We start from the raw sequence: 27,609 nt of genomic DNA, 5'->3' as shown, positions 1-27,609 counted from the left end.
AAATAAAACACCACATTCAGCTTCTTCCTACATATTCACATGAGCAATCATCTTTCTTAGCAATCAGACTCATGAATTCACTTTGTATTACAAAAAACAATTACAAAGAAAGTCAAGTCACATGTAAAATTTAAATTCCACATTCGATTTGGCTTCTACCTCTGTGTACCAAGGGGCCCACAGGAAAACACACATACGTGCCAGGTATGCTAGTAAACCAACTTGTACTAGACCAATTTAATTAGTTTGCTTTCAATGCAAAGGTGCAGCACCTCAGCAATTATGAGATCGTTAATACAAGAGAGCATAACAGCACCTTTAGAGATCTTGCCTAACCTCTAGGCACACATATAACTCCCATTAAGACTAATGGGAGTCACATGTGTGTATCCAAGGGAGAAGAGACCCATTAAAACTGATACAACATATCCATTAATCTTCAGGTCACTCTTAAGGTCAAACATTATAAAAATGTTTATGAACAGTACTGGCTAGGTATTCACAGTGGCTACTTTGGTTTGGTACAGACCTGTGAGCAGTTAAGGCCATGGAAAATGTCTGCATTAAAAGCATCACCGTGTTTCAAGTAGTGCCACAGAAATTTGAGAGCGCTTTTCTATAGTCAGAGGAGACATTTTTCTATCATATCCTGAAAGAATTAGAAGGGTAGAAATGACAGGGAAGGTTAGACACAAATGAAAACCTTGGACAAAGGTATGCTTTAGCTTTTCATTTTTCTTCCATCCCCCTCTCTTTCTTCATATTTCAGTCCCTTTGTTGTGGTTTTCTGCTTCAAGAAGAATATTAACAGCAGTGACAAAAATTCCCAATCTGTGTAGCCTACTACAAAGACACTACAAATAACATTTTGATTACAGAACCACCAGCAAACCACAATAATTTAAGTACTGTTTGCATGGATGAAGGGATGTTTAAAGTGCTTCAAAGAGAAAGGTAATCTTATCTTGCTCTCTATTTCTTTAGAGATCATACCTGAAAACTCCCTTTTTAATCACTGTAGTATATTTTAAGCAAGCATGTTCCTTGCCAGTTTCCAAAACTGAAAGTTTATCCAGTCTGTAAAACCAACCTGTTCAGCAATGAAATTGCTCTGTATCCACATTCAGGCCTGAGGAAAGAGAGAGAATTCTCAGCAGCATCAAGGCCAGATGACCTCCATATGTGGCAGATGTAACAGCAGGAAGAAATGTGGGTGTCAGATGAGCACAGAAATGAGGAAACACTTCGGTATGAAGTACCCCTATTTGTTTACTGTTTATTTCAGCAACTGGAGTAAACAAGAAAAGGTGTCTTCATCAAGAGTTACTCATGGACAGTTCTGAAACTCAGTCTCGAGAACTCATGCTGAAACTTTACTCTTCATGTAAGACTTGTTCAGCACTGCCCTATGATAATTCCTGCTACAGGGTCTGTAAGTATTCCAAGCATTGACAAGTTAGCCCTGCGAGCTTCAGTTCAGACCTCCTGTGATGGACACAGATAGCCAGCTGCCTCTGCACTGTCAGGTCAAAACACAGGCAAGGGTTCACCTAGAAAGCATGGCACCCAGAGACAGCCACAGCATCAGCCCCACCAAGAAGGAGCACCTTGCTTCACTCTGGAGCTGCAGGTCTTCTGCTGTCTTTCTCTGTGATGCCCACCTAACACAAAGTCTCACTTCACAAGATCTTAAATGACAAGCTCTCCACAGTGCCCCATACAAGGAAGTGTTTTTCATTGTTCCTAATTCAAATATACAATGATAAAACAATGATAATTAATTAATTTAATGGTTCAATTAACTACTTCTGAGCAGAAGTAAATAATTGCATGGTTTTGTCTTAAAAACAAAGCAAAAATTACCCGAAATACCTTGGTGTATACAGCACACTAATTAAATATTTGAGGGTGATTGTTTTTTATTAGTGGTAATAAGCTTTCCACCTCAATGTCTTTCCATTAAACAGAAGAAGCTTTCTAGCTCAAAACATAGTTATCCCATTTTGCTTAAAATGCACTTTTCATACAAAAAGATCTAATCCCCTTTTTGTGAAATCATGTGAATTCTCCCTATTCACTTCAAGTAGGTATTCTAAAAGAGGAATTACTCATTATTAACAAAGCTACACATCTGTTTTGCCTAACTGCTTTATCACTGTGAAAAACATGTAAGTATTGAACAGAACTGTTCTTTCAGCATCCTGATACTCATAAATGTCTGCATTTTGTTTTATGCTACCTGAGGTAGTCCAAAGTGCTATTTAATTTCTCATGATTTACAAAAAAAAAAAAAAAAAATAGTACAGAATCCAACAATATGTGCCTATGGAATGCCCCCTCAGCAGAGATAACCTCAGGAAGTTATCTGAAGAACTATATAACCTTTAATGTTACCGGTGGATCTGTGTTCATGAATATGTCAAAACTAAATATAGTTATGGTTTGGAAATGAATAAATCACTATTTGTGTATATATTTCATTTAATAACCATTGACAATTTCCTCCAACCTGTTCACAGAGTTCTCTTTAGTTTGCTTCCCAGAACACAGTGCAGTTTGCCTCACCTAAAGTGTACAACGCAATTAAATTACAGCTCTTGAATCACGTAAAACACTTTCGAGCCCATCAGGGAAAACCTGACACCGATGCCAGGAACTAACCGAGCACCCACGCACGGAGCACTGCAACTGCCGGAGGAACACCGCCCGCAGCGCTTGAGGCTGCTGCCGCGCTCCTTCCCCACTCTGCTTGCTTCTCCTCTCACAGGCCTGTGAATCCTGCCCGCAAACGCTCCGCAGGCCTCCCGCCTCCCCATGGACTCCATCCCAGACTGCCCTCAACTCCAAGCCGCTCGGTGACCACGCCACCCCAGGCCAGGAGTCACTTCACGCCCACACAAGCGGCCTCCGAGCTGGAGCCGCTGCAGGCGCCAGCCCAGCCGCAAACGGCGGCACGGCCGCTGGGATCCCACCGGCCCCGGAACAGCCCCGCCCCCCCCGCCGCCATTGGCTGCTGCGCCTCACCCCGAGCCGCTGATTTGCTGCTCGGGCTGTCAGTCAAGCAGTGCGCTGCCCGCCCTGCCGCAGCCGCCGTGCGGGGAACCCTTTCCCCGCGCCGTCCCGGTCTCCCGGAGCGCTTCCTGCGCAGCCGCGCCGGGCGCTGGCCGGCGCACTGCGGTCCGTGCGGCCGCCGCCCCGGGCAGCTGCCGCTGTCACCGGCTGGCGGGATGGTGCCCGCGGGCCGGGGCGGCTGACGGGAGAGAGCTCGAGGCTGCTCCGTCCGCTCAGAGCTTCTCTGGGAGGCTCCAGGCTGAGCCCGGCGCACCCGCGGAGTCGCGCAGGGCCGGGCCCAGCAGCGGCGCAGGTCAGTCGGGACGCGGGGCGGGACGAGACGGAGCGGCTGCGGCGGGCGGGAGCCGCTGCAGGGGCCGTGGCCTTCGGCGGAGCCCATCCAGGCGCCTCCCGCGGCCCGGCAGGCCGGGGCGGTCCCTTTGGCTCAGGCCCCGGAGCTCATGCAGGGCCTGCTTATAAAAACTTGTGTTTGGGCTCCTGCACTCCCCGGTGGCTCCCGTTCCGTGAGTCCCGGTGGCGTTCCGCCTCCTGGTGCCGCAGCGTGCGGAGACGGGGAGCTTTCCTGCTAGGCCCAGGCGTGCGGTAAGGGAGGACAGAGCCTGGTGATGACCTCTGCAGAGAAAAAAGGGCATAATATCCTGTCAGAGGGGTATTATCATCTGAATTGTGATATCAGTTGAGAGACTGAAACATTTATAATCTTCAGGGGTCATTCCTCTGACTGCCTACTGTAGGTGGCAAAAAAATGTGAAAATGAGGGTAGCAACTTCCCACTTTTGTTAATCCAGTTTTGTGCAGCCTGTAAGTAACAAGTCATTGGTTCACTGGAAAGTAAATGTGGATTTATTCTGAATAGCCAGTGTGTTTTGACAAATAGACAACCTCAGCTTATGGCATAGTCCATACTAGAAACCACAGCACTGTGTTTCTTGTATGATCTTTCACCTGTCAGTGTGAGGGATGTGTTCCCTACGGTCAAAGATGAAGTATGACTAAACTTTGTACTGAATGAAGTAAAGTTTGTACTAAAATTTGAGTTCAAAATATTTTGCTATTTGATTTCATTGGAAGTTAGTTCTTGTCAGACTTTTTTTGAGCTTTTCTTGACATACAGTTTAGCAGCAGTTGATAAAGTTGGTTTTTTTTAAGACCAATGCTATTTTTATTCTTTTTGAAGATATGTTCTATCAGTGTTTTCTTCTTCAGTTTTTTTTTTCATCTTTCTGCTGCAGTTCCTCCTCAGCAGCAGCTTCAGTTCTTGGCTGTCCATCATGACTAGTTTATATAATGAAGTGATTAGTAGTAAAACAACTGAAAGTGTCCTTGCTGGTACTTAATTAGAGTTGTAAATAAACTATTAAAGGGAGGAAAAGTTAATGTTTTGGGGTTTTTTTCAGTGCTTGTTTATACTGCACAAAGTCATCAATTTCTGTTACTTGCTATGGAGTTAAATTCACGTGTATAAAATATATAAATTAGCTCATTAAAAGAGCTTTTTCATTTTTTCCTTTTTAATTTTTAGTAGAAATTGAATAAACCAGTAGGGCACATTATTCAAGAGTACTGAAGGGACTTGACACTTAGATTTTAATTTTTCTGGAATTTGGTACAGAAATAGATGATCATGTCAGTATTGAAACGTCTATTTTGGTTGCTAGTGCCTCTAGCACTAGGTGTTAGTAAGAATACTTTTTTGGAGTTAGTGCTGTGTTGATGGTTGGTCTTGATGTTCTTAAAGGTCTCTTCCAATCTTGATTCTAGGCTTCTGTGATTTACTCTTTTAATTACCATGCTGATTGTAGTGTTCTCTGTATCATAAAGTTTTTGACTGAGTCTGTGAATTAGAAGGTGGAATACATTTAAAGCTGTTATCTGTGAAGGTTTTGCAAGGATCTTATATTGCACCCACTTTCTTGCCTACTAGTCTGGATTTTTTAGGGAGAGTCTAAAAGAGGTGGGGTGTTTGTGCCTTTTTATGTAGTGAGAGTTTGTGTGTATATCAATATTTCAAAAACCTCAGTGTTACGTGTATATATTTGAAGTTTTTAAAGTAGGAATTGAGGATGTTTATTATTGAGAACAGTGTATTGTGGAGTTGCATTAATCTGGGGCCAAGGCAGTTGAAATAGTTCTGCTTAGCATTTTGCCTCTATTTTCACATCCTTTTAACTCCTAGGCTTAACTTTGTTCAAACTTGGGTTTTTATTTGTCAAGAACACCCTTTTCAGCAAGTGAAAGAACTCAGTTCCCATTAATGTTGCTTTAATTAAGTAAATAATTAAAATTAGATATCTCTCTGCATGAATGTCAAAATATCTTTTACTTTTCTTAGAAATGTTGAAAACTGTAAAGTAATAGTAGTGAACTTACATATATTTGAATTAGCTCATGCTTACGTATAGCTGATCTTAGAACTCTTAGTACAGTAGTACAGACATATAAAATACCATGTTCTGAATTTCTTTTTTAAAAGATTTATTTCTTAGGTAATGGTCCTTCAGATGCATTATGGATCTACCCACTTATTAAAGGGCTCCCAAGTAACTAGAATGGCATGCCTCAGTTCATGTTCGTAGGGTATTAGGGACTAGGCTAGATACATGTCTGTCCTGTGCAAGGAGGGTGTTTCAACTTGGGAGAGAATGTTTTGTTTGTTTGACAGCTCTGTCTCCTATTGGATTCTTTTATTATTCACCCATGCCTGTAGGTGAAGACTGTAGGTTTAATTTCATTAAACGTTGTAGAGACTCACAGAAAGGTTTTGATACTTAAGATGATCCAGGACATGTAGGAAGTAAATGTTCCTGTAACGGACTAAATTAAATTAAACTAAAACATTCAAACAGGTATTATTAGTATATAAAGCCTTTGTACCCTTAATACAGTAGAGTAGGAAAGGCAATTTTTGTACTCAGATTTTGAGTATAAACAAAACAGTTTTTGCCACTGTTACTAATCCAAGGACCTTAATTTGTTCTTTGACATCAAATGCTGTAGTGTAAGTCAAGAAAGCCATTTTACCTTCTCTGTTTATAGTCTCTTGAGGTGACAGTCTTGAAAATGGCTAAAAACAGCTACCTAGAGAACATTTGGGAAGGAAGGAAACAGGTTTATGGCTACGTAGTATCAATACCAAAAATATGGTGTAAAATAAATGGCTCTTCAATATATAAATCATCAAAGTGTAGGGGGTGATAACTGAATCCAGTATTAGGATATAGCTGGATATAGTACTGAAGCACATGGTCTTTCAGGGAATAAAAAAAAACCCAAAATGTTTAATTACATGTTCAAAATGTGAGATAGTGGGAATGTCTTTTCATATTTTTTTTAAACATATGAAAGTAGTTTTAAAGCCATGAGGTTCAGAGAGAAGGGAAGGGGGGACAAAGAAGGGAAGAGATGGACAGCTTCTTGAAGGAAAATTAGTAGTAAGTTAAACAGTAAACAAAAAATCAGTCAACAATTTGAGACTATACTTCAAGCACCTTGTTACTCATGTGTTTTATTTCTGTGTTGGTTATAATGACCTGCTCTTGCAAAAGTTTCAGAAATTCCACAGCACTGTTGTTGCACTTGGAATTTCTGCATTTATTCGGGGAAAACAACAATCAAGAAGATGTAAAGAAACAAATAAATTGGGTCCAGCTAACACTGACTGATAAGCTTCAGACATAGATTTTCATTGAATTAGCTTGTAAGCATGGTGTTCTCCAATAATAATAATTAAGATAATAATAAGAAATGTGAATAAACATTTGAATTAAAAGGTAGCACTGCATTTAATAAGAAATGTTCTTCATATACTACCAATAAATTCATTCTATATTAATGTCCGTCTAACTGAAGAATAATATATATTACTTTTTTGATACCTTGCTTCTTAAACCTTTTAGGTATTTAATGATTTTTGGGCAGAGAGAGCTTTTTTGTTAAGACTCTCTAGGTAATAACTTTTTCAATAAAGAAGTTCACTGTGTTTGTGCCAGTTTAGCAATATTTCCTTTAAGCTATATGGTCTCTGACAGAAACTAATGTAATCTATTTCTTATTCAGTCGGTTTGTGATATTAGTGCCGGCTTTCTCTGAGAGCCTGGTTTAAGAATAAGAAAGTAAGATTGTTGCCCTGGAATTTAGGAAAGCAGGCTCTGGCCTCTTCAGGGATCTACTTGGAAGAATCTCCCAGGGTCAGGCCCTGGAGGGATGCTGCAAAGCTGGTTGGTACTCAAGGATCACCTCCTCAGAGCTGAGGAGCAGTCCACCCCAGCAGTTATGAAGTCAGGCTAAAATGCCAGCAGCAGTGCATTGATGAACAAGGAACTCATCACAAAAGTCAGACATTAAAAGTAAATGTGCAGAAGCAGGAGCGCATAACCTGGGAGCAGCATAGAGACAGTGTCCGAGCTTGCATGGATGTGATTAGGAAAGTCAGACTCTACCTGGAGTTGAATCTGGTGATGGATGTCAAAGACTGCAAGAATTGCTTCTGTAAATACATGAGTAGCAGGAGGAATGCTAGGGAAAATGTGGTCTCATGGCTGAGTGAGCAGGAAATGTGCAAAAGGCTGAGGTTATGCAGGCTGCCTTTGCTTCCATCTCTGCTAGCAAAGACCTTCAGGAACTCTAGAACATGGGAAAAAGTCTGGGGCAGGGAAGATGTACGCTTGGAAGAGGTTTAGGTCAGAGAACACTTAAATAAAGAGGACATAGGTAACACTGTGGGAATGAGCCCATGAGTGCTGAGGGAGCTGGCTGATACAATTGTGAGGAGAGTCTCAATAATCGTCGGACTGGGAGACTGAGGAACCGGGAGAAGTGCCGTAGACGGGAGGAAAGTCTGTTTTCTTCTGTTTTCAAAAGGGCAGGAAGAAGTCCTCAGGGAACTACAGCCTGATCAACTTTACCTTGATCCCCCAGAAGGATGGAAGGTGATGCAGCAGTTAATCCTGAAAACCCTTCTAAGACACATTAAAGAAAATGATCAGGAGTAGTCAGCATAGATTTACCAAGGGGAAGCCATTCTTTACCAACCTGATAATTTTCTACAATGAAATGACTGGTGTGGTAAATAAAGGGAGGGAGGAGAGTAGATACCTGCATCAGTAAGTCTTTCAGCAGTGTCTCCTGTAACATCCTCTTGGAGAAGCTGCTGCAGTATGGGCTGGGTGAGCAAACAGTCAGGTCAGCATAAAATGTGCTGAACAGATGGACCACAGGGAATGGCAATCAGTGGTGTGAAGTCTAGTTGGAAGCTGGTAACTACTGTTGTACCCCAGGGGTCAGTACTGTGTTCAGCCCTGTTTAACATGATCTGGATGATGCAATGTGCAGTTAGAAGATGATAATTTTGTCAATTAAAATCAGTCTTTCAGTGAAATACCCTAATGTAAATGTCTCCCCAGCAAGGTCTGGTTCCCAAATGTTAGCTGTTTAGGAAAAACATCTGAATTCATGCAATTTTTCAGAGCATCCAGAAAGTGAATTAAAATTTTCAACCTAAATGATAGTATGTTGTTTATGACTCGAAATGGAAATGGACTTCACTCAGTGTATTGCTGCTCCAGTTAATGAGGATAGCTGCTACAACTTGTTACCTCTCAACTTGTTACCTCTCATGGACTGCTGAAGTTTACTTCAGTGTGGTGTTTTCAAGCAGGCTGCTTATGCTGTTTTGAGGTTTTTATTGGGTTTTCTTGGTCTGATTTTTTTTAGAGATAGGGTTGGGCTTTTTTCCTTTTGACAGCTATTAGCATACATTCTTTTTCACTTAGGGTGTGACTCTCTTCAGTGGTCTTTCTGTTCCTCTCATTTTAACTAACAAGTGTGCTCTCAACATCAGCTGCTATACAACACTCCCTGTAAAGTTGAAAGCAGCAAATAAAATTTAATAAAAATTAAAATGGCCAATGTGTTGTCCTAAAAAGATGCGGGCTCATAGTCAAATTGTGCTGTATATGCACAGAGAAGGTAGCAGGCTCTCTGTTTTGTAGCTTCTTCAAGAGGTAAATTGTTCCCGTAGCCATACAGCTGACTTACAACTGCAAGCATCATCAGTTAAAGTCTAAACTTTGCAAAAAACTTCAGGAAAGGATGCTGTCTTTGTAACATACCTTTCTCAGAGACGGGGGTAGGGTTTTTTTTGATTTGGAGATGGAATACAAGACTTTCCGAAGTTTGAGTTTATTCCAGGCTCTTTTGAAAAGGAAACTAAATTCAGATTTTTCAGAGTAAGGGGGAAATATAAGAGAAATAAAGAACTTTGAGGTAGAGGAAAAAGAGGACATACTATAGGAAGAAAGAGGAATTGCAGCAATGGTGCAAGTCTTGATTTAGGCTTGATTCTGACTGGGTCTGGGCACTTTCTCAATGGAGGACTTGAGGAGGTTTTTTGCCTTGAGGAGGAAGTTGAATTGAATGCTGCTAATATTCATTGTGTTTGTATCAGTAATTGCCTGGGATCAATGTCCCTAAAAAACTTGTCTTTGACACTCTGTATCTCCTCTCTTGGTTTTTGCTAATATTGTGAGTGGGGTTAGAAAAGAAAGGAGTTAATCAAAATTTAAATTCTAAGAAAACTTGAAAAAATGCATTAAAGTAACAGTATTCAAAAGTAATATTAATTCTGTAGTCAGAGAAGCAGAAAAAAGTGTCACAGGAGGGGTTTGGTAAGGAGGAAAAACTTTTTCTGAAAGGGAAATTAACGTAATGCCATAACACTGTGGGGCATAACTAAATCATGAAGGGAAATACACATTGGAATTGCAGAGGGATTTCAGAAGCTGTAACAGCATACAACTCAGGCTGCCTAGCAAGGAAATTATTATCCCTCTTCTAAACTGTTGCTTGTAATACATGTATGTAACCATTCAGTTGATTCTAAAATGCTAATGAAGTTACAGGATTGAGAAGTGTGGCGGAAGTGTATCAGTCTTCCCTTTTGTGCTTAAAGTTCCCATAATTACCAAGTAATAAAATCGTCAAGGACTGGGGACTTTGAGCACATCAAATTTTCCAGGACCCCTCGTAGTCATTGTGTATGCCAGATTTTTCAATGTACAATCATACCAGGAAAGCTGAAAGTAGGAAGGAATTTCATAGTGTTACTTATTTAAACAGAGTAGCCTCTCACTTGCAAGTCTGCATGAATCCTACAGAGGAGTTGTACAAATAATTATTTTTTGTTTTCGTTTTTGAAAGACAGCTAAAAGTTTCTTTATTTATATTTGTGGTGTTGTGGTGTTTTACTTGCACGTTCAGCACATTGAGATTGAGGACAAAACGAACAGTTCTTTCAAGTAAAAAGGCTTGAGTTTCTGTCTTACTGTTGACTGGTGGTGGATATAAGAGTATGATGCTGAGATCCAAAGGCAGCTGGTTTCATGATTATCTGGTTTTCCTCACCCTGTTCTTTTTATTGGTGCTGCATGTATCTGGCCTGTTTTCATACTAAATCTGCAGAAAAATAAGTTTAAATAGGTTGGGCTTTTGCCAGTTCAACATGCAAAACGATTAAATTGAAGTTCAAATGGGTGCTAGTTGTAATCTGTAAGATAAGGACAGAATAGACAGTAGAAAGAAAATTGGAGACAGTGACTGTAGCTGTCAAAAATTATATTACCTTAGGTTTATAAAGAACACAAGCCTGAAAAAATGAGACATTTATGTCAAGTAGTGCTCTTTATCCTTGCATCAGTTGAGAGTTTTTGATTATAATTTGATCAAATTGTTCATAAGTTATGCTGTATAATACAAAGCCAAAACTTAAGACATAGAGTGAACAGGCTTGTCTTTTTATTGATGCAGGATTTTGTTGTTTCTAGCAAATCATATACAGTCTGTAACAACACTGGTTTTACATAGAGTCCTCCTTTTGGTACAGATGTGGACAGGGGTTAATTATGACTTAGGCATTTAGGATAGCTTTTACCATTCTTATCTAATAAGTATCTCTAATAAAAGGTTAAAAGACCTTATGTTCCTGCAGTGCAGTACTTGGATCAGCATTGTTACACTTGCATATTGCTGAATATTCATGACTGCAGTTAGTATGCATATGTATGTGAAAAGGAAGAAAGTTGGAATAAAATCTGGGCAGTGACTGTGTTTCATAAATGATACGTGTAAAGTGTTTAATGCAAAATTGCAGGGTTCTGTCATCTGTGGTAAATTTTATCAGAGTATATAGAGCAGGTGTTGCTTCTGAATCTCTTGTATGTATCTTCTCAGTCTTCATCCTGGCATCTCCGTACTCCATATCTGGTGATCCATTCTTACGAATCAGACAGGTTGGAGCAGAACAGAGACACAGAGCTATGAAATGAGAATTTAAGTTAGATGACTTTTTGTTTGTTTTTTAGGTAGTTTTGAATGGAAGAAGTGTAAGGAGGGGCACGGAAGAGATGCGTAAAATTGGGATTGACGCTGTGCTTGACAAATAAGGGGATGTGAGATACAGTGCCCTTACAACAATGAAATGCAGATGTTACATATATCATGAGGTGTAAGACCAACCTTTCAGAAAAACAACATAACCAGCAAAGGAAGAGTTATGGCTATAACCGCCCTCACTGGAAAAGTTATGGCTATAACTGCCCTCAGTGTGCTCACAACTATGCATTCATGTTCTGTCATTGGGCCGTTCTGAAATGGAGCTGCACAGTCCTGCCACCAGGTGACATTTCACCTGCTTTACACAAAAGATCGTGCATTTACTAGGCCTTGTGTTCTTTTCACTGCTGCACATGCATTGCAGTGTTACTGAGCCGTCCTTTTACCAGAACCTCATAGCCTTATCACACCCAAAATGTCTTCAAGTACAGGAGTCTCTCAGTCATCTGTTGATCACATCAGCAGGTGAGACCTACATTATTAACTTAATTCGTAACTTTGCTTAGCTTTTACACCTCCTGGTACTGGTTCAGTCACAGAGGTTGCTCCTTACTTACAAAGGGCTGTTTTTTCCCAGCTAACCATAACAGTTGCCACTCCGTTCAACTACTTTAACCAAATCTCTCTTCACCAATTTAGTTCATCAACAGTAAAGGTAAGGCACTTCTCCAAATAATTGCCATTACCTAGTTCAAAAAAAAAAAAAAAAAAAGTCCGTTGTGTACAAGACACATATATTGCTCAGCATCTAGATCAAGGGATTTTTAACCATGTTTTTTGGAAGTCTTCAAGTTTTTTTTTTTATTTTTTTTTTGCACTTTCAGGTTTTTATCACTGATTGCTTTAAAAGGAACAACAGCTAAATTTCATTTGGTGTAACAGAGGATGAGAATTTATAAGTGAAACTGACATGTCCCTTTAGAGATGAATTTGTAATTTGATGTACTAAGGAGCAGGATGACAAAAGAGGAAATAAGATGAGGGAGGAAGAGAAAAAGGATATGGGATTAAGAATAATAGTGATGGAACATTAGCTTGTTATGTTTATTTTCCTGTTTATTCCAATAAATGAAGATTAGGGTTTATCAAAACGTTGGTTGGAGGATGCTGTCTCTGGCTTCTATGCTACGAGGAATACAAATGTACTTTGAGGTTTTATAGCCTTGAATTTAGCATTGTGAATTTTAAAAGGTAGTATTTTAAATACTAGTTATGTGGTAACTATCAGATCTGGTTGTTTGGATCTAATAATCTGTCTTTTAAGAGTGCTGACTGATGACAAATTTATCTGATGTCAGTAGAAGCTTGTAGCATTCAGAATATTTTAAGGAGTGGCCAGTAATAGTCTTGGTTGCTAGCATTCATTGATGGGATGTGTTACACTGGTGTGGGATTTTCAGTATCCATCAAATGTTGTCAGAAATTACTGATTTACAGCTTCTAACAGTGCAGCACTTTGCTGCTTCTCTTCACTGTTGTATCAATTCTGGCTCTTCTGAGCTGGTTTTGGTTTTGTAACTTGAAGCCCTAATATTTTGATTCTGGCAGGTAGTTTATGGAAGATAAATCAATGAACTATCGTTAATGTTTCCTTACTGTCTCCAGGCATTCAGCCGTGGCTAATCTCTTGTCTCTCACTCATGTTATGAAATCTAAGTTTACTTAGTTAAAATTGGAAAAGCAACCTGTGATTTGAATGTGTCTTTGTCTTGGTCTTTGAACCTTAAATGTAACTGTAGCATTTTTAACCTCCTTAATAAAATTCTTAATTTTATCTGTGGGAATTGTTTGTTACACAGTCATTCAGTGTTTTCCTTGAATTTGTCTATTTTGACAAATAGTCCTTTCTCCCAGGAATATAAGAAATAAATAATAGTTTCTGTGATTGCAGTGTGTTACTGACTTTTCAATTAGTGTTAGTAGTTATTCCAAACAGTTAAAGAATCAATTTATGTTCTTTAGAAAATGATAGGTATTTGTCTGAAGTATATAGAAATCCAGACAGTAATACAAAATCAATCTTTTTTAAGGTTATTTGAGGTAATGATGTAGTGATAAGTTAATTTTACAGTGATTAAGAGACAACACAGTCGGGGCTCCCAATTAGACTTTGATCTGAGGATATTTCTCTCTGCACTTGATAAGCAAGAAAAAGATGAGATTTAATGGTGAGACATGAGGCTTTGAGCAGCTGGGGTCCATGTTCTGTGTTATGAGAGTTGGTGTAAAGGAAGATTTTAAGGTTAACTGAATATGTATCGTTTGATTTCTCATCTTTAAAATTTATTGATTTTAAATTGACATCTAAAATATCCTCTGCTATTGAGAGTGTCCAAAAAGAACAGTTAATGATAAATATTCACAAAGAAAAATGTAGAACTCCACATTAAAAAAAAAAAAAAACCTCAGCATTCTTGTGATGGGTGGAAAGGTAGTTTTCATTGCTATCTGTTGATAACCTAACTTTACAAACATCAAAGGAGGGATAGTAAACCAAGGTATGGCTTTCTTCCCTGCTCTCACACACACCCACTGGCATTTGGCAACGCACATTTACCAAATGTATTGTTGCTCCTGAAGGAAAAAGGGGCTGTGTGTTAGTGTTATCTCCAGAGAGGAGATGATTTCTAGCATGCCCACTCTGCATCCTGCTTCCCCATGCTTGGACCATTGAACTCAATGGTGGGACTTGGCAGAGTCTAGTCTGTTGAAAAGGCTGAAAAATTGTTACCTTTAATGTATATCCTGTGGTTTCTTTGTGTAGAGATACTTTATAATAATAAAATAAAACAGTAATAGTGAATGTTAAAAGAGACTTTATATCAGGAATTCTTCCATGGCCTGGAAATTAAAAGAGTTGTCCAGGCAGAAGTAATACAACATGATTAGCGATGAATATAAAGGAATAGCATAGGAATGTAAGAATAAAATTGATGACTCTCAGGAACAAAATAAGTTTCAATTTACAAAGCACAAGAAAAGAATCAATGAAAGGGTCCAAAACTCTGAGTGAGAGAAGGCATGAAGGGATAAGTCCATTACCTAGATCTGTTATTAAATAAGAAAGGAGAACAAGGAAAAGACTTTCAAAGACTGATTCTTCCCTTCATACTTTGTAAAAGAGATATATTGTGACCTGCTACTTTCATAAAATTAATCTTAGATAGGAAATAAGAGTGGAACCAAAGCACAGAAAGAATAGCCTAAGGAATCTTAATATAGATGTGCTCAAGTGGCAAATCCTAATAAAATTCATCCTAGAATGATTGAGGAATTAGGCACCACTGATTTTATTTATTTATTTAATATCCCAGAGGGTGGAAATAGCCAGCAAAATGGGTTTGTGTGTATCTGGTTTTGTGCCTCTTTATTCTTCTGTTAAGAGAATTATTGAAACTGTCAGTTTTGATTCCAAATAAAGGTTCAGGAGTAAATAGTTTAGCAATTAATTTGTATCTAACAGTGTGTAGAAGAGAAATGGTATAACAGCTAGTATGGTTTGGTGAGACCTGTTTGTAAGAAACCTCAGTATTTTTCTCTTCTAAATAAGAATAACAAGTTTGGTAAGAGGAAAACTTTAGGTACAATGTAGCTTTATTTTAATAAAGCTTTTTCCCTACATGAACAAACTAGGAAAATGTAATATCAATATTGTCTCCATTAGATGTTGATGCTATCAGCATCAAGTTGAAAGATTGCCTTTACAGAGTAATTATCTATAGTACCCTGTCAAGATGAAAAGGCATTAGTGAGTTGGATGTTGGAAGAGGACACATATTTAGAAAAGTTACTGATGATACAAGCTGGAGAGAGGTTGAAAGTTTAGGGTTTTCTTTTTTCTTTGTTTTAAACATAAGGTCTGAATTCAAAATACTCTTGATGAGTTTGGAAAGTGTAAACAACAAGTTGTTGTTTTGTTGTGGATTTTACTTGGGTTTTGGATTGTTTTTTCTAGAGGATCATACCAGGCATATTGTAGGAAAGCAGATATTGTCTAGTTCAGCAAATCTTCTGTGGGCACTTGGTCCTCTCACATGCCTTGCTGCTTTTTGCTCTTGAGAAGGTGCAGCAAAGTGGAAATTCTTTTTCTTTGTTCTTGATTTCTGCTATGGAATGAAAAAACTCCTGATTTTTACTAAACATGCTTTATACTGAATGTGAGAAAAAGAGTCTTTGTAATTACTAGGGCCATAAAATACTGGAACAGACTACTTAGAAAAACTGTGGAATTAGCTTTCTTGGTAGACACATGTCAATATATTCTTGAGCCTGTGTTCGTGCTGCATTAGGATTTGGTGGTCTCTTTGTAGTCCATTCCATCTCTACATGTTTTGTCTACGCAGAAGAGATTGTAAAAGAATTAAATCACAAACTCATTAAAGTTAGTGGATGTGCTGCTTAGGCATCCTAAATGTAATTTTAAATTACACAAAATGAACAAGGTTGGAAAAGATCTTTGATCATCAAGTCCAACCTGTGACCTAACACCACCTCATCAACTAAACCATGGCACTGAGTACCATGTCCAATCTTTTTTTAAACACCTCTAGGGATGGTGACTCCACCATCTCCCTGGGCAGATGATGCTCAATCTCTCTTTCAGTGAAGAATTTCTTCCTGATGTCTAACCTAAACTTCCCTTGGCACAGCTTAAGACTCTGTCCTCTCATTCTGTCACTGGCTGCCTGGGGGAGGAGACCGACCCCCAACCTGGCTACAGCAATCTTTCAGGCAGTTGTAGAGAGTGATAAGGTCTCCCTGAGTCTCCTTTTCTCCAGGCTAAACACCCCCAGCTCCCTCAGTCGTTCCTCACAGGCCCCTCACCATCCTCGTTGCCTCCTCTGGTCACGCTCAAGCGTCTCAATGTCCTTCCCAAACTGAGGGGCCCAGAGCTGGACACAGCACTCAAGGTGCAGCCTCACCAGTGCCGAGTACAGGGGAGGAATGACCTCCCTGCTCCCACTGGCCACGCTACAGGCTAGGGTGCTCTTGGTCTTCTTGGCCACCTGAGCACACTGCTGGCTCGTGTTCAGTCAGCTGTCAACCAGCACCCCCAGCCTGGGTGCTGTCCAGCCACTCTGTCCCCAGTCTGTAGCTCTGCAGGGGATTTTTGTGACCAAAGAGCAGGACTCAGCACTTGGACTTGTTAAAATTCATGTTGTTGGACTTGGCCCACCTATCCAACCTGTCCAGGTCCCTTTGCAGAGCTCTCCTACCCTCCAACAGATTGACATATGGTCCCAGCTTGGTGTCATCTGCAAATTTACTGATGGTGAACTCAATCCCCTCACCAGATCATCAGTGATGATATTAAACAGGACTGGCCCCAGCACTGGTCCCTGGGGGATGCCACTAGTGACTGGCTGCCAACCGTTAGGAACAAATTTTGGTTTTTAATTTAATAAACATGTTTTTATTTTGCTTCTCAAAAAGCAGATCATGCTTAAAATTATTTTAAGGCTTCTGCATATATGTCTATTTGTCATGTGATGATTATGCTAGAAAAGCAGGGAATGCGATTGCAGTAGCTCTGAGATAGAAACCCCTTGATTACTCATCCACAATAGAAAAGCCCTGTGGAAAAAAATGGCACCCAAGAGATTACTTGGATTTGTATATTTCTTCAGGCAAAGTTTACAGACCTGTAAATTTAAATGTAGAATTTTTGTGGGCAGAATGCATTGACAAATATGCCTGATGGTAATACATCTCCTACTGATAGTCCCAGAACAGGTCAATAATAATGCTTATATTGATAGCAGCAATGCAGGAGATGTTACTTGGTATTATAGCTAAAATCCATGTTATCCCCTTAATTATAATTGCATTAATATTGACAGGCTGTTGACAATACTCGCATTACTATTGATAGATTTCTGTCAATAACATGTTTCCAAATAAAATATATTCATTCATAATTTCTACGATGCTCAATAACAGCACTAATATATACCAGAAGAAATTCTTTTTTCCCTAGTGATATACAGTAATTTTTTTGTAGTGTACACATGGAGTTGTTTGGTAAAAAAAGACAAAACAAACAAAATATAAGTTATTTAAGAAAGGAACATTTTAGGGGTTTTCGGTTGTTTTTCTTTTTATCTGGCAGGCAGTTCTTTTTTTTTTCTATGCAATATCTTTGACAGTATAAAGGGAGAACCTACAAGTACCAGTCTCTACTACTTAAAGAGTATTTATGTAAAAGGTTCATCACTGATTGAGTTTATTGTATATCTGAATGTTGATACCTGCCCCTTTCATTACTGGGCCTATGATTTTGGGTTCTTATGTTTTAAAAGTGACTCAAAATAACAGTTAAAACCGTAAGGATGACAAATAGAATTTAATGAAAAAACATGGAAGAAAACTAATATTCTCTATATTCTGTGTACTCAGCAAAATATATAATGCAAAAATAACATTTTAAAAAGTACAGGATAAATGTCTTAGCACTTACAGTGTTGTTTTTATCTAGTTTTAAGCTACTGTAGTTCCCATTTATTTCTACTGTGATACTACTGTGTGCAAAAACAATACAAACTGAAAAACAACAAATTTGTAAAAGGACTTTGTATAGAAGTAGTTTTTAAAGGGAAATTTCCTACCATAGCAAAATTTAGATTAAAATTTAGGGCTCTTCTCTCAAAGAAACAGTTGCTCTTATTCAGATCATTAGGACATTTGAAGACAATTTCATAGGACAATGCAGATTTCAAACTGTCCCTTTTAATATTTGCCTAGGGGAAATAAATATCTTCCCTTTAAGTGCAATAAAACCTTAGATCAATGTAGAAGAAAGCAGAGTGGATAGCAGAACACTAAGCACACAGAAATGTGCTTACACATTAAAATCAGAAGTATATGGATATAATCTTTAGGTAACTTGCAGGGTCCAGTTAACAGCCATGGCCTATGGCAATCTTTAAATGTTCTTAGCAGGAAAGAACTTCAGAACAATATCCAGATTTATTGCTTGAATTGAGAACATTTAATTTTTCATCAAAAAGAAAGCTTTTTTTTTTTTTTCTAGCATAGCTATGTTACAAGCATAATTTGAAAGATAGCATACTTATTGTTTGTTATTCTTCCTTTTCCATATAGTCTGCCTAAATGTGACTAAAAGTTCAATGAATTTGATAGTTGGTAGTTCAGGAAGAGACATTAAACATGACACCATTAAACAGTATATATGGTGTTGATTCTGATTTTTTAAAAAGAACACTTGTTGGATTTGGCAAAATTTCAAAGGTTAACGAACAGTAGTTGTGCTGTTCGGGTGTGTTGTCTCAAAAGTAAGTGGTTCCCATTTTCTGTATACAAAGTTCCAGTGCACTCTGATAGATTGAATGAAATTATTACCTTCAAATACAGCTCTGTGTAGGATGATGGACATGAAAAAAAAATATCAATTTGATTCTGCAGTGAGGCAATGGGAAGGTCAAGCTCCCAAGTCCCAGAGAAGATTTTAGTCTGCTCTCCTGTGAAAACTGGGAATAAATTAATTGCTAAAGCAGGTAGGTTCTGGCATCATTTGGTCAAGTTTCAAGAATTTCTGAGGGTGAAGATTTCAGTCTTGGTAGACAAAATGTTCCAGCTTCCTTGTTTCCAGTTGGAATTTCTCATGTAGTGACTTACCGTCACATGGTTGCCTGTCGTTATTTCATTGCATCTCAGAGAAAACTTTGGCTTAATAGTCTCTGCAACCCTTAGGAAGTAGAAGATTATTCATAGACCACTTCTTAACTGCCTCATCTTTCAAGCTGAACAATCTGAGTTCCTTCAAGCCCTTCTCATATATCAAGACCTGGGGTTCCCTGATGGTGTTAGTTACAGGACTCTTTCAGTTTGTTAACATTTCTTTCGTACCATTCATAGGAAAGAGGCTAAACTGGACTGAGAATCCCAGGTATAGACTCACCAATGCCATGTGGAATGTAATAAGCACATTTTTCCGTCTGCTGGCTATACATATTCTAATCTGCTGCAAGGATGCTCTGGTGGCTTGTGTTCAGTGTGTTGCCTGTCCCCACATGCTCTTTTTCAAAGCAGGTATGCAGTCATACAGGCTCCCAGCCTATGTGTATTTCATGATCAGTCATATTCCTGTGGATTTGGCGCATTTTCCTTTGTCTTCAGGAAATTGCTGATGACCCATTCTTCACTTGCTCCGGTTTCTTTAGATAATATAGCTATAATGGGAGAAAAAAAAAAATCTGTAAATATTTAGTCTACCTTACTTATGAGAAACCTACAATAGAAATTGCTCATAGCACCTGCAGTAATGCAAAACAGTTGAAAAAGATGGTTGAAGTGATGTTGGAAAATAGTCTTAGTAGATGGATCAAGGAAGTTGTTTGATAAGATGTCCCTTTTGAGTAACTGGCATTTTTAAAGGAGGTTTTGTGTGTTGGGAGTTATATAGAACACTGAAACAAGTAGAACAAAGTGAAATGAGTAGAAGAGAAAGAAGACATTATACTTTTAGGGGTTATGAGTGAATAACCAGTGACAGGTTCCAGAGCAGGTGGTTATCAAAGGCTCTGGTCCCTAAAATGATAGTGGAATGAAAAGATAAGCGATAGGAGGGTGGATGGTCATTGGTGCTGGCATTTTTGAAGTGATGCAGCAAAATCCAGTAGGGTTGAATTGACCCTTTGGTCATAAATTAGAGGAGGAAAGTTATTTGGATCATTCTGGAAAATGTTTCCTATGCTTTGGTTTCTGCTACAGAAAAGGCTAAGTGTGAGGGAGACGGACTTGGGTATATAGCCTTTGTATCCTGGTTTTTCCAGCTAATGTGGGTTCTTGCAATGAACCCTATAGCTGTTTGCCCAGAGGAGGTAGCCTGGTACTACCTTCAGCCATATTTTGCCTGCTAATAAGGAAGGAGGAGTTTAAGAAAGGTGAGTGGAGTTATTGTATACTCTACCCATGTAGCAGTCTTAGTTAATTGGAAGCTACTGTTACACACCCTACACTAAGGACAAAGTAATATTTTCTTGCAGTGATAACTAATTATAAATATGGAGGACAGTAGGAAAGCTACAGATGATGTTTTATATTGTGTTTTAAAACTTCTGGGGTGTTCTTTTTCAGCAAACATGGTTGTTTGTTTGAAGGTTTTGGGTTTTTTTTTTTTGTATTCTTGGCATCATTAGCAACTATTGCTACCAAGAGCCTCTACAGCATCTTTTACTCACAGTAATCTTGTATGGTTATTTTTCTCTTATAAATAAGAATTTGAGGCACTGCCTCCTATAATTTCTCCAGAAGGCTGTGGACTCCTTGCAGGTCTGTTATACAAAGAATCTGGTTTAGAAAGTGAAGCATGTTGCATACTGTCTGAAAATACTTCTGAATCATTTTGGGGTTTATTCTGTTGACAAAAGGAAGCAAAAATTGATTACCCCACAATTTTGCATTGAGGTGTTACCTGTGTTTTCTTTGGCAGTTTACCGCATTTATTTTTCAACCAGACTTCCAGATGCAACAACATTTAAAATAAGCCATTTAAAAAAATATTTTTACTTTTTTCTATGATGCTTGAGCAAGGGGAGTGTACATTTGTTGACGTTGCTAATCATCTTGCCTGCAAATGTTATACGACAAGTAGCACAATCCCACACCTGTCAAAAACACTCTAGAAAATATATGCAGACTGCAGTGAAGTACTGTATAATAATTTATGTCTGAATGCTGAATATTTCTTAAATCTCCTATGATTTTCCTCTAAATAACTCACTGCCTTTATTGAGAAAATTTTATTAATTCCCACCTTAATTTTCATCCATATCTTTATGTAATTCCTAAATTTGTCTGTATTTCTATAGTTTTGCTTTCAGCTGTAGCAATTGAAGTGTTCATACGGCAACACGTGGTCTGCCTGACTGTTCTTTTCCAGATTTTTTGGTTAGTGTTTCATTTTTCCTATTTCTCCATAAAACACCATATAGTGTCGCAGTTCTTCTTTCTGATCTATTTTAAGGTTCAATTGAATATTACAGTTATGCCCTGCAATATTTTTTAAATGTATATATAAATTTATTGATATGTATATGTATATATAAATCTGTGGTTTTTTCTGACTATATAGATGATGTTGAACACTTGTTTATAACCAAATGTTAACTGTTTGTTTAAGATTTTAAACTAATTTAAATGTGTACTAATTTTATATTAATGTAAAGCTATCTGAAAGGAATTGTGGCATATTAATAACATATTTATAGAACACTCAGAATATTCTGAGAACTGTGTTGTTTCTTGTCTACTGCTGGTGTATTTTTAATAAAAATTAGAAATAGGAAATACTCCACTATACTAAAACCTATTTGTGTTTTATTTCTAGAAAGTTTATTTGTGAAGAAATGGCCTCCAGCATTGGAAATGAAAAGAGTGTGAATCCTGTGCTCAGAATAAGTCAGCTTGATGCTCTTGAACTAAACAAAGCCCTGGAACAACTAGTGTGGTCCCAGTTTACCAGCTGTTTTCATGGATTTAAACCAGGGGTGTTGGCTCATTTTGAACCAGAAGTAAAAGCATTTTTATGTCTTATATTATGGAAATTCACTATCTATTCCAAGAACGCAACTGTGGGACAGGCTATTCTCAATATTCAGTACAAGAATAACTTATCTCAGACAGAGAAATACCAGCCTCTGAGCAAACACCAGAAGTTATGGTATCTTATTTTCACTGTTGGTGGAAGATGGTTGGAAGAAAGATGTTATGATTTATTTAGCAATCGTCAACAGCAATCTTTCTGCAAAATTAAGAGCTATATAGGTTTTGGGTCTGGACTTCTTAAGCTTTGTGGACTTGTAAATTTTCTGATTTTCCTTCGGAAAGGAACATTCGCGACACTTACAGAACGCATTCTAGGAATTAGGTCTGTTTTTTGCAAGCCGCAAAATGTTCGTCAGATAGGATTTGAATACATGAACAGGGAACTCTTATGGCATGGCTTTGCTGAATTTTTGATATATCTGCTACCACTCATTAATGTACAGAAACTGAAACTTAAAATTTCCTCTTGGTGCTTGCCTATCACAGGTCTTTCCAATAGTGAAAACACATTAGCAGCTCACTGCAGGGAATGTTCACTGTGTGGGGAATGGCCTACCATGCCACATACCATAGGTTGTCCACATGTTTTTTGTTACTACTGTATTAAAAGTAATTTTTTATTTGATATGTATTTTACATGTCCTAAATGTGGCTCAGAGGTACGCAGTCTTCAGCCATTGAAGTATAAAATTGAAATGACGGAATTGCATGTCTGATATGAGGTTGATTTAGTTTTCTACTGTACATGATATACATCAAAGAGATTAATGGAAGAATTCAGAAATTATTGAAAGCAGACCGCTGAAAGATGCTTTTGGGGACTCTGTAATTTATGTAACATGTATTTTTACTGGTCTTAGTTTTTTGTTGAGTAACAGTGCCATAATGCCCTACCCCACTTGGCAGGTTAGGGGAAGGTAGTTGGATTTACTCTGGGTGCTGTGTGGGAGAAACAACACCAACATTCTCAGGAGGTTCAAGACTTGCAAACTTTAGAACATTCTATTTGAATAAGGCATTTGGCAAACTTTGATTTAGCAATCTTTAACTTACCCAGACACAGTGCCATTACCAACTTACCTAGTAGATGGATTAAGTGGGAAAGTTGTTCTTTTCATGCCTAAAGAATAATTTTAAATTTGAATTCCCAATATGATGTTACACTAAATAAAACCAAAGGTATAAAGAATGTTTAAGGAAAACAGTGCAGCTTCTAGACCTTTCTGAGATGACCACTAGTTTTCCCAGGCAGATATGTCTCTGAGCTTCGATTAAATACATATTGTCTTCCCTCAGAACCTGAGGGATGAAACCCATCATCCATTGGAATGTGGCAGATGTTCAGGGTGATCCACTTTTTTCTGAGTTAGAGACACTGAATAAAACTGTTCACTCACAAGATGCTGTCTGTAGGAATTGCGGCTTGTGGTTTTTTGGTGTGGTCTAGGTAGGTGTCAAATCTCAGAGTTCACTTCCACAAAGAAAATGATCAAACACAGTTATGTGCTTGATTAATATGTGTATGTTAACAGAGGTTATTTCCTGCTTTTTTGCTTTCACTATTTGCTTTCTTAGTTGCCTTTGCAATGTTTTAATTGTTCTAACACTTCATCCATTCACTCTTCAACCTGGTTTTACAGGATTATCTTCTTTTTAATTGCAGTCCTTTTTTAACAGGAAGTGTTATTTAGAAGAGTCTCATTAACACAAAAATACATTACATCCTCTTTTGAATCTTAATTTATCAAAAACATATACAGTTAAATAAATTGCTTTATGGTGGCTCTGTTCTTGATTGGCAATCATCAATAATCAGTCCCAAAAATAGCAGGGTAACAGCTGATTGAGTAACTTTGATCTACTTTTATAAAATGGTTTATTACATTCTTCATTCTGCATTCTGATTAGAACAACCCACTAGTCTATTTGTTTGAAGATCTTAAATTCTAGGTTTTGATCTTTAGAGTGACACACAGTGCTTTCATCTGATGTAATTAGATATAGTTAGCGGGTGGGCAGCCAAAAACTTTATTAATTCTGCTACTGTTCTGTGAGTTAACAGAGACTTCAGAGCAAGTGCTTCCAGATACTGTGCTGCAATATTTGCTGTCAAATGTGTGTATTAGTAGCCTGCCATATTTCTGTTATTTGCTGTTGCAATTAGAACCAGCAGGTACAAACCTGTTTTTATTAGAATATGAAAACTGGCAAGTCATTTGGAGAGCATCTTGAAGTTACTTCTTGATCTTGAAGCAATTTTGTATGAATTGTCCTTCCACATCACTTAATAGCTTTTCCCAAAGAAATGTTTTAGCAACACTGACTTCAAGGTGATCTAATTTCTCCAGAAACATCATCAGCATTTTTGGTACTTTATCTGTGTTTATTAATAAGACTTGTATGCATCCAAAATCCAGTGCTCATAGCTTACAATCATAGCAGACCTTTGTTTGCTGTGGACTCTTCATTTATTCTGAAGTTTCAGAGCAATATTTTATCAAAAGAACATGGATTCTCTGTATTGGCCTCTGCTAGGTGTCATGCCCTTCTTATGTTGGAGTTTGCTTCTTTTCTATATAGAAATGTTTCATTTTCCTGAATATTAAAGAATGTTATCTTCCTTTTTCATTCCACCTCCCTCTGTCCTGCTGTTTGATGTGCGTAAGCTGTATGAATTTCCTGGGGTTTGTTTTGTCTCTTGCAGCTTCATGCAGGCAAAGTTTGTGCTCTGTTTTTCATCCCTGTTACACTATCAATAAAAAACCTGTTTCAAGCAGTTTAGTACCTCTAGTTTACAGCTGGTTTCTGCTAGCTCTGCTATATCACACTTTACTGTTGTTTTTTGGTTTTTTTTTTTTTTTTCTGGAATTAAAATTCTAATGCTTAACTTATGCTGACTTACTATAGCAAAGCACTGGCCTACTTCTGTAGCACCTCCTCATCACTGTGTTGGGTTTGTAGCCCATAGTATTTACAGAGTTTGTAAAGTCTGTGTCTTGTGGCATAAACAGTTTTTGTTACCCTATGAACCTAGATCTTTAGGTTGGGGTTTAGTTCTTTTATTTTCCATACAAGTAAACAGGTACCAAGCATCCCCCAGAAGTAGGTGGTTTGGGAAAAGAATGGTTGTTTATGTCACATACAGTTGTTTGTTTTTTTTTATCTCCCATATGGTAAAACCTTTGCTCAGTTGTAGTCACTAATGAGACCAGGATTCCAACTTGAGTACTGAAAAACTTGCTACCAGCTTACCTTTTTAGTACTTCAACATTCAGCGTTTTCCTGAAGCACTTTAAAATTAAAAATGTACTTTCAAAAATATTTAAAATCTGTTTTGTCTTTTGGTCTCTAAGTTGCAGAAGAGTCTTAGTTAAAGATATTACAGGAAAAAAAATCAGATTTTTTTGTAGACTAATCAAAGAATAATTAGTTTTACATATTAATTACCTTGATAATTTGTCCTCATAAACATTCTATTTTTCAGGTTTAAACTCTAACAAAGGACTGCTACATCTGGTCCTACTTCCTGCAGTAGAGGGAATAAATTTTGTTTTGGAATGTTAATCTTAAAACAAAAGGGAATTAGTATTCAGCTAACATTAGAGTGTACTTGTGAGATGTCATATGTGCATCAGTGAAAAGGATAAATTCTTAGAATTTAAGGAAGCTGAAGGACCAGAACTTCTCTTCAGTCTTGGATAGGAGTTACATCCATGTATTACCAGTTTTCTTTGTGCTCTGTTGACTTTGTGTGCTACATGAACATTTTCATTATCAAAAATTAAAAATGAAGGCATAAATGAAACAGACTAATTAGATTAATAAACATACTAGAAAACTTTTCATTTCTTCATTTGAATGAGAATTACCAGTTGCCACAGGGTGTGACTGAGGAGGCATTCAGATGAAAGGAGTCAGAGAATGCTGGTTTTTAACTTCCACAAACCACCATTCCATCTACTCTATACGTTTTAAGGGAGGTCTTATATAAGTAATTTTATAAAAGACTTAAAAGTGGGAGTTTCTGTGAAAGAAATGAGAGGGATAGTATTTGATTCCTGCCTTACCTGGAAATACTTTTTTTTTTTTTTAAGTGTGAGATATGATGAACAAGGATGATCTCAGCATTAGTAAAGAGATGATGTGAAGAAAGATGAAAGATATGTATTTGCTAAATGCAATCTATTATTATGTCTTTATTTGAGAATACTAATGCAATTGTTATTTGGGATGTGTCATTCTTCTGAAAACCAAGTTGACAAATAAATGATATTTTTTAACAGGAGGTTCTGAGGTTTGCCTTTTTCTTTGGAGAGTTTTTCTGGAAGGGTGATTATTTCGTACTCAGTGGGTGACTTCATACTTTGTCATTTATAAGACTAAAATGTAAAGTGAGAAACTAGTTTAGACTTCTCTTTAAAAAATTCTTCAGTTTTAGGTTTAAGCAAATTATCTTTTCACATTTCTTCTTTTGAGCAGACTAGTCATAGCTGTTACACCTCACTTTGTGTGCTAGGAAGCTGTGTTGGCTTGTACTGAGAAGAGAATATTGTAGCATGACTGGGCTCAGGATCATGCTCAGAAAAGCTCAGGGTCATGCTTATTACCACAACAGATAATAAACTGATGGTCATTTGCTTTTAGTACATTATGGTAGCCTGAGCTGCTGCAAGCCACAGTGTATACAACCAAAACAGCAGAAGCAGTTTAAAAGTGGTGCTTCAACCCCTTACCTATTCCCTGGAGGAACTCTTAGTAGAATTGGTTGAATAGATTACAGCTGCCTTCCTTCAGCCTCCCAAGAGCATTTTGCATGCTGACAACATTGAAACATCCACCTAAATTGTTACCACTGTCTTTAAGTTTCTGCCATTTCAGTGGAGTCTGCTTCCAAAGTGAGGAGTTGCAAAGTGGCCAAATGTCATTCAAGGAAAAGACATCTGGGCAGAATCCCTCTCAGGTTGGCACCAGATGAATCACAAACATTCACAGGCATGTTTGTACACTATCTGCTAAAGCAAACTAGTAATTTTTTCTGTTCTCTGGAGCATACCTGGGTTTAGAATTCTCAAAATAACTCTTGATCTGCATACAAAAATGCAGATCTATTTCAGATAAGAGGTGTAGGCCAACTTGTACAGCAGCAGGTGTAGGTAGTTCTATGACTTGCAGACAGTTTTTAATAAGTACAAAATCCTCAGCTGCATACCTTTCTGATCTTGGGGCTCCTAAGAGAACAAACTGGTGCAAAGTATGATAAAGTTGGCCAGTGTGCTACCATTCATCTCATACCTGTCTACTTTGAGGGACATATTTCAGGGGGAAAAAAGGTTATTAGTCTTGTAAATGCTCTGCATTAGGCTATGTTGGAAGGGCTGTAATGGAAAATGAAACATGTTGGAGTAGCTCGGGAGAGTGAGAAGCTGACTCTTCTCTCTTCTGCCATTTTCTGTATTTATTGCAATCTTCTTTCTAACTTCTTGACTGCAGAACTGGCAACTTTCATTAATGTGACCAAAGCATCCTATCATGTTCTCTAGCTTTTAGTCACTTGCCAATAGCTGGTGTGCCATCTTGTTTAAA

General features: G+C 38.0%; 1 protein-coding gene across 2 annotated transcripts; it reads left to right on the top strand.

The window, feature by feature from the left end:
• The first annotated feature begins 3,082 nt into the window (after positions 1 to 3,082).
• PEX2 (peroxisomal biogenesis factor 2) lies at positions 3,083 to 26,311 on the top strand. Of its 2 annotated transcripts, XM_041412775.1 has the most exons (3): positions 3,083 to 3,364; positions 21,291 to 21,369; positions 21,809 to 26,311. In XM_041412775.1, exon 3 carries the CDS (start codon positions 21,828 to 21,830, stop codon positions 22,740 to 22,742), a length of 915 nt encoding a protein of 304 aa, XP_041268709.1. In that variant the 5' UTR covers positions 3,083 to 3,364; positions 21,291 to 21,369; positions 21,809 to 21,827; the 3' UTR covers positions 22,743 to 26,311. The 2 variants fall into 2 exon arrangements, with proteins under 2 accessions (XP_041268709.1, XP_041268708.1); XM_041412774.1 differs by lacking the exon at positions 21,291 to 21,369.
• Positions 26,312 to 27,609: the final 1,298 nt, after the last annotated feature.

The sequence above is a fragment of the Onychostruthus taczanowskii genome, unplaced genomic scaffold (assembly GCF_017590055.1).
Source record: "Onychostruthus taczanowskii isolate IOZ18803 unplaced genomic scaffold, ASM1759005v1 scaffold4, whole genome shotgun sequence".
Taxonomy (NCBI): domain Eukaryota; kingdom Metazoa; phylum Chordata; class Aves; order Passeriformes; family Passeridae; genus Onychostruthus; species Onychostruthus taczanowskii.
This window is presented reverse-complemented; position numbering and strand designations above follow the sequence as displayed.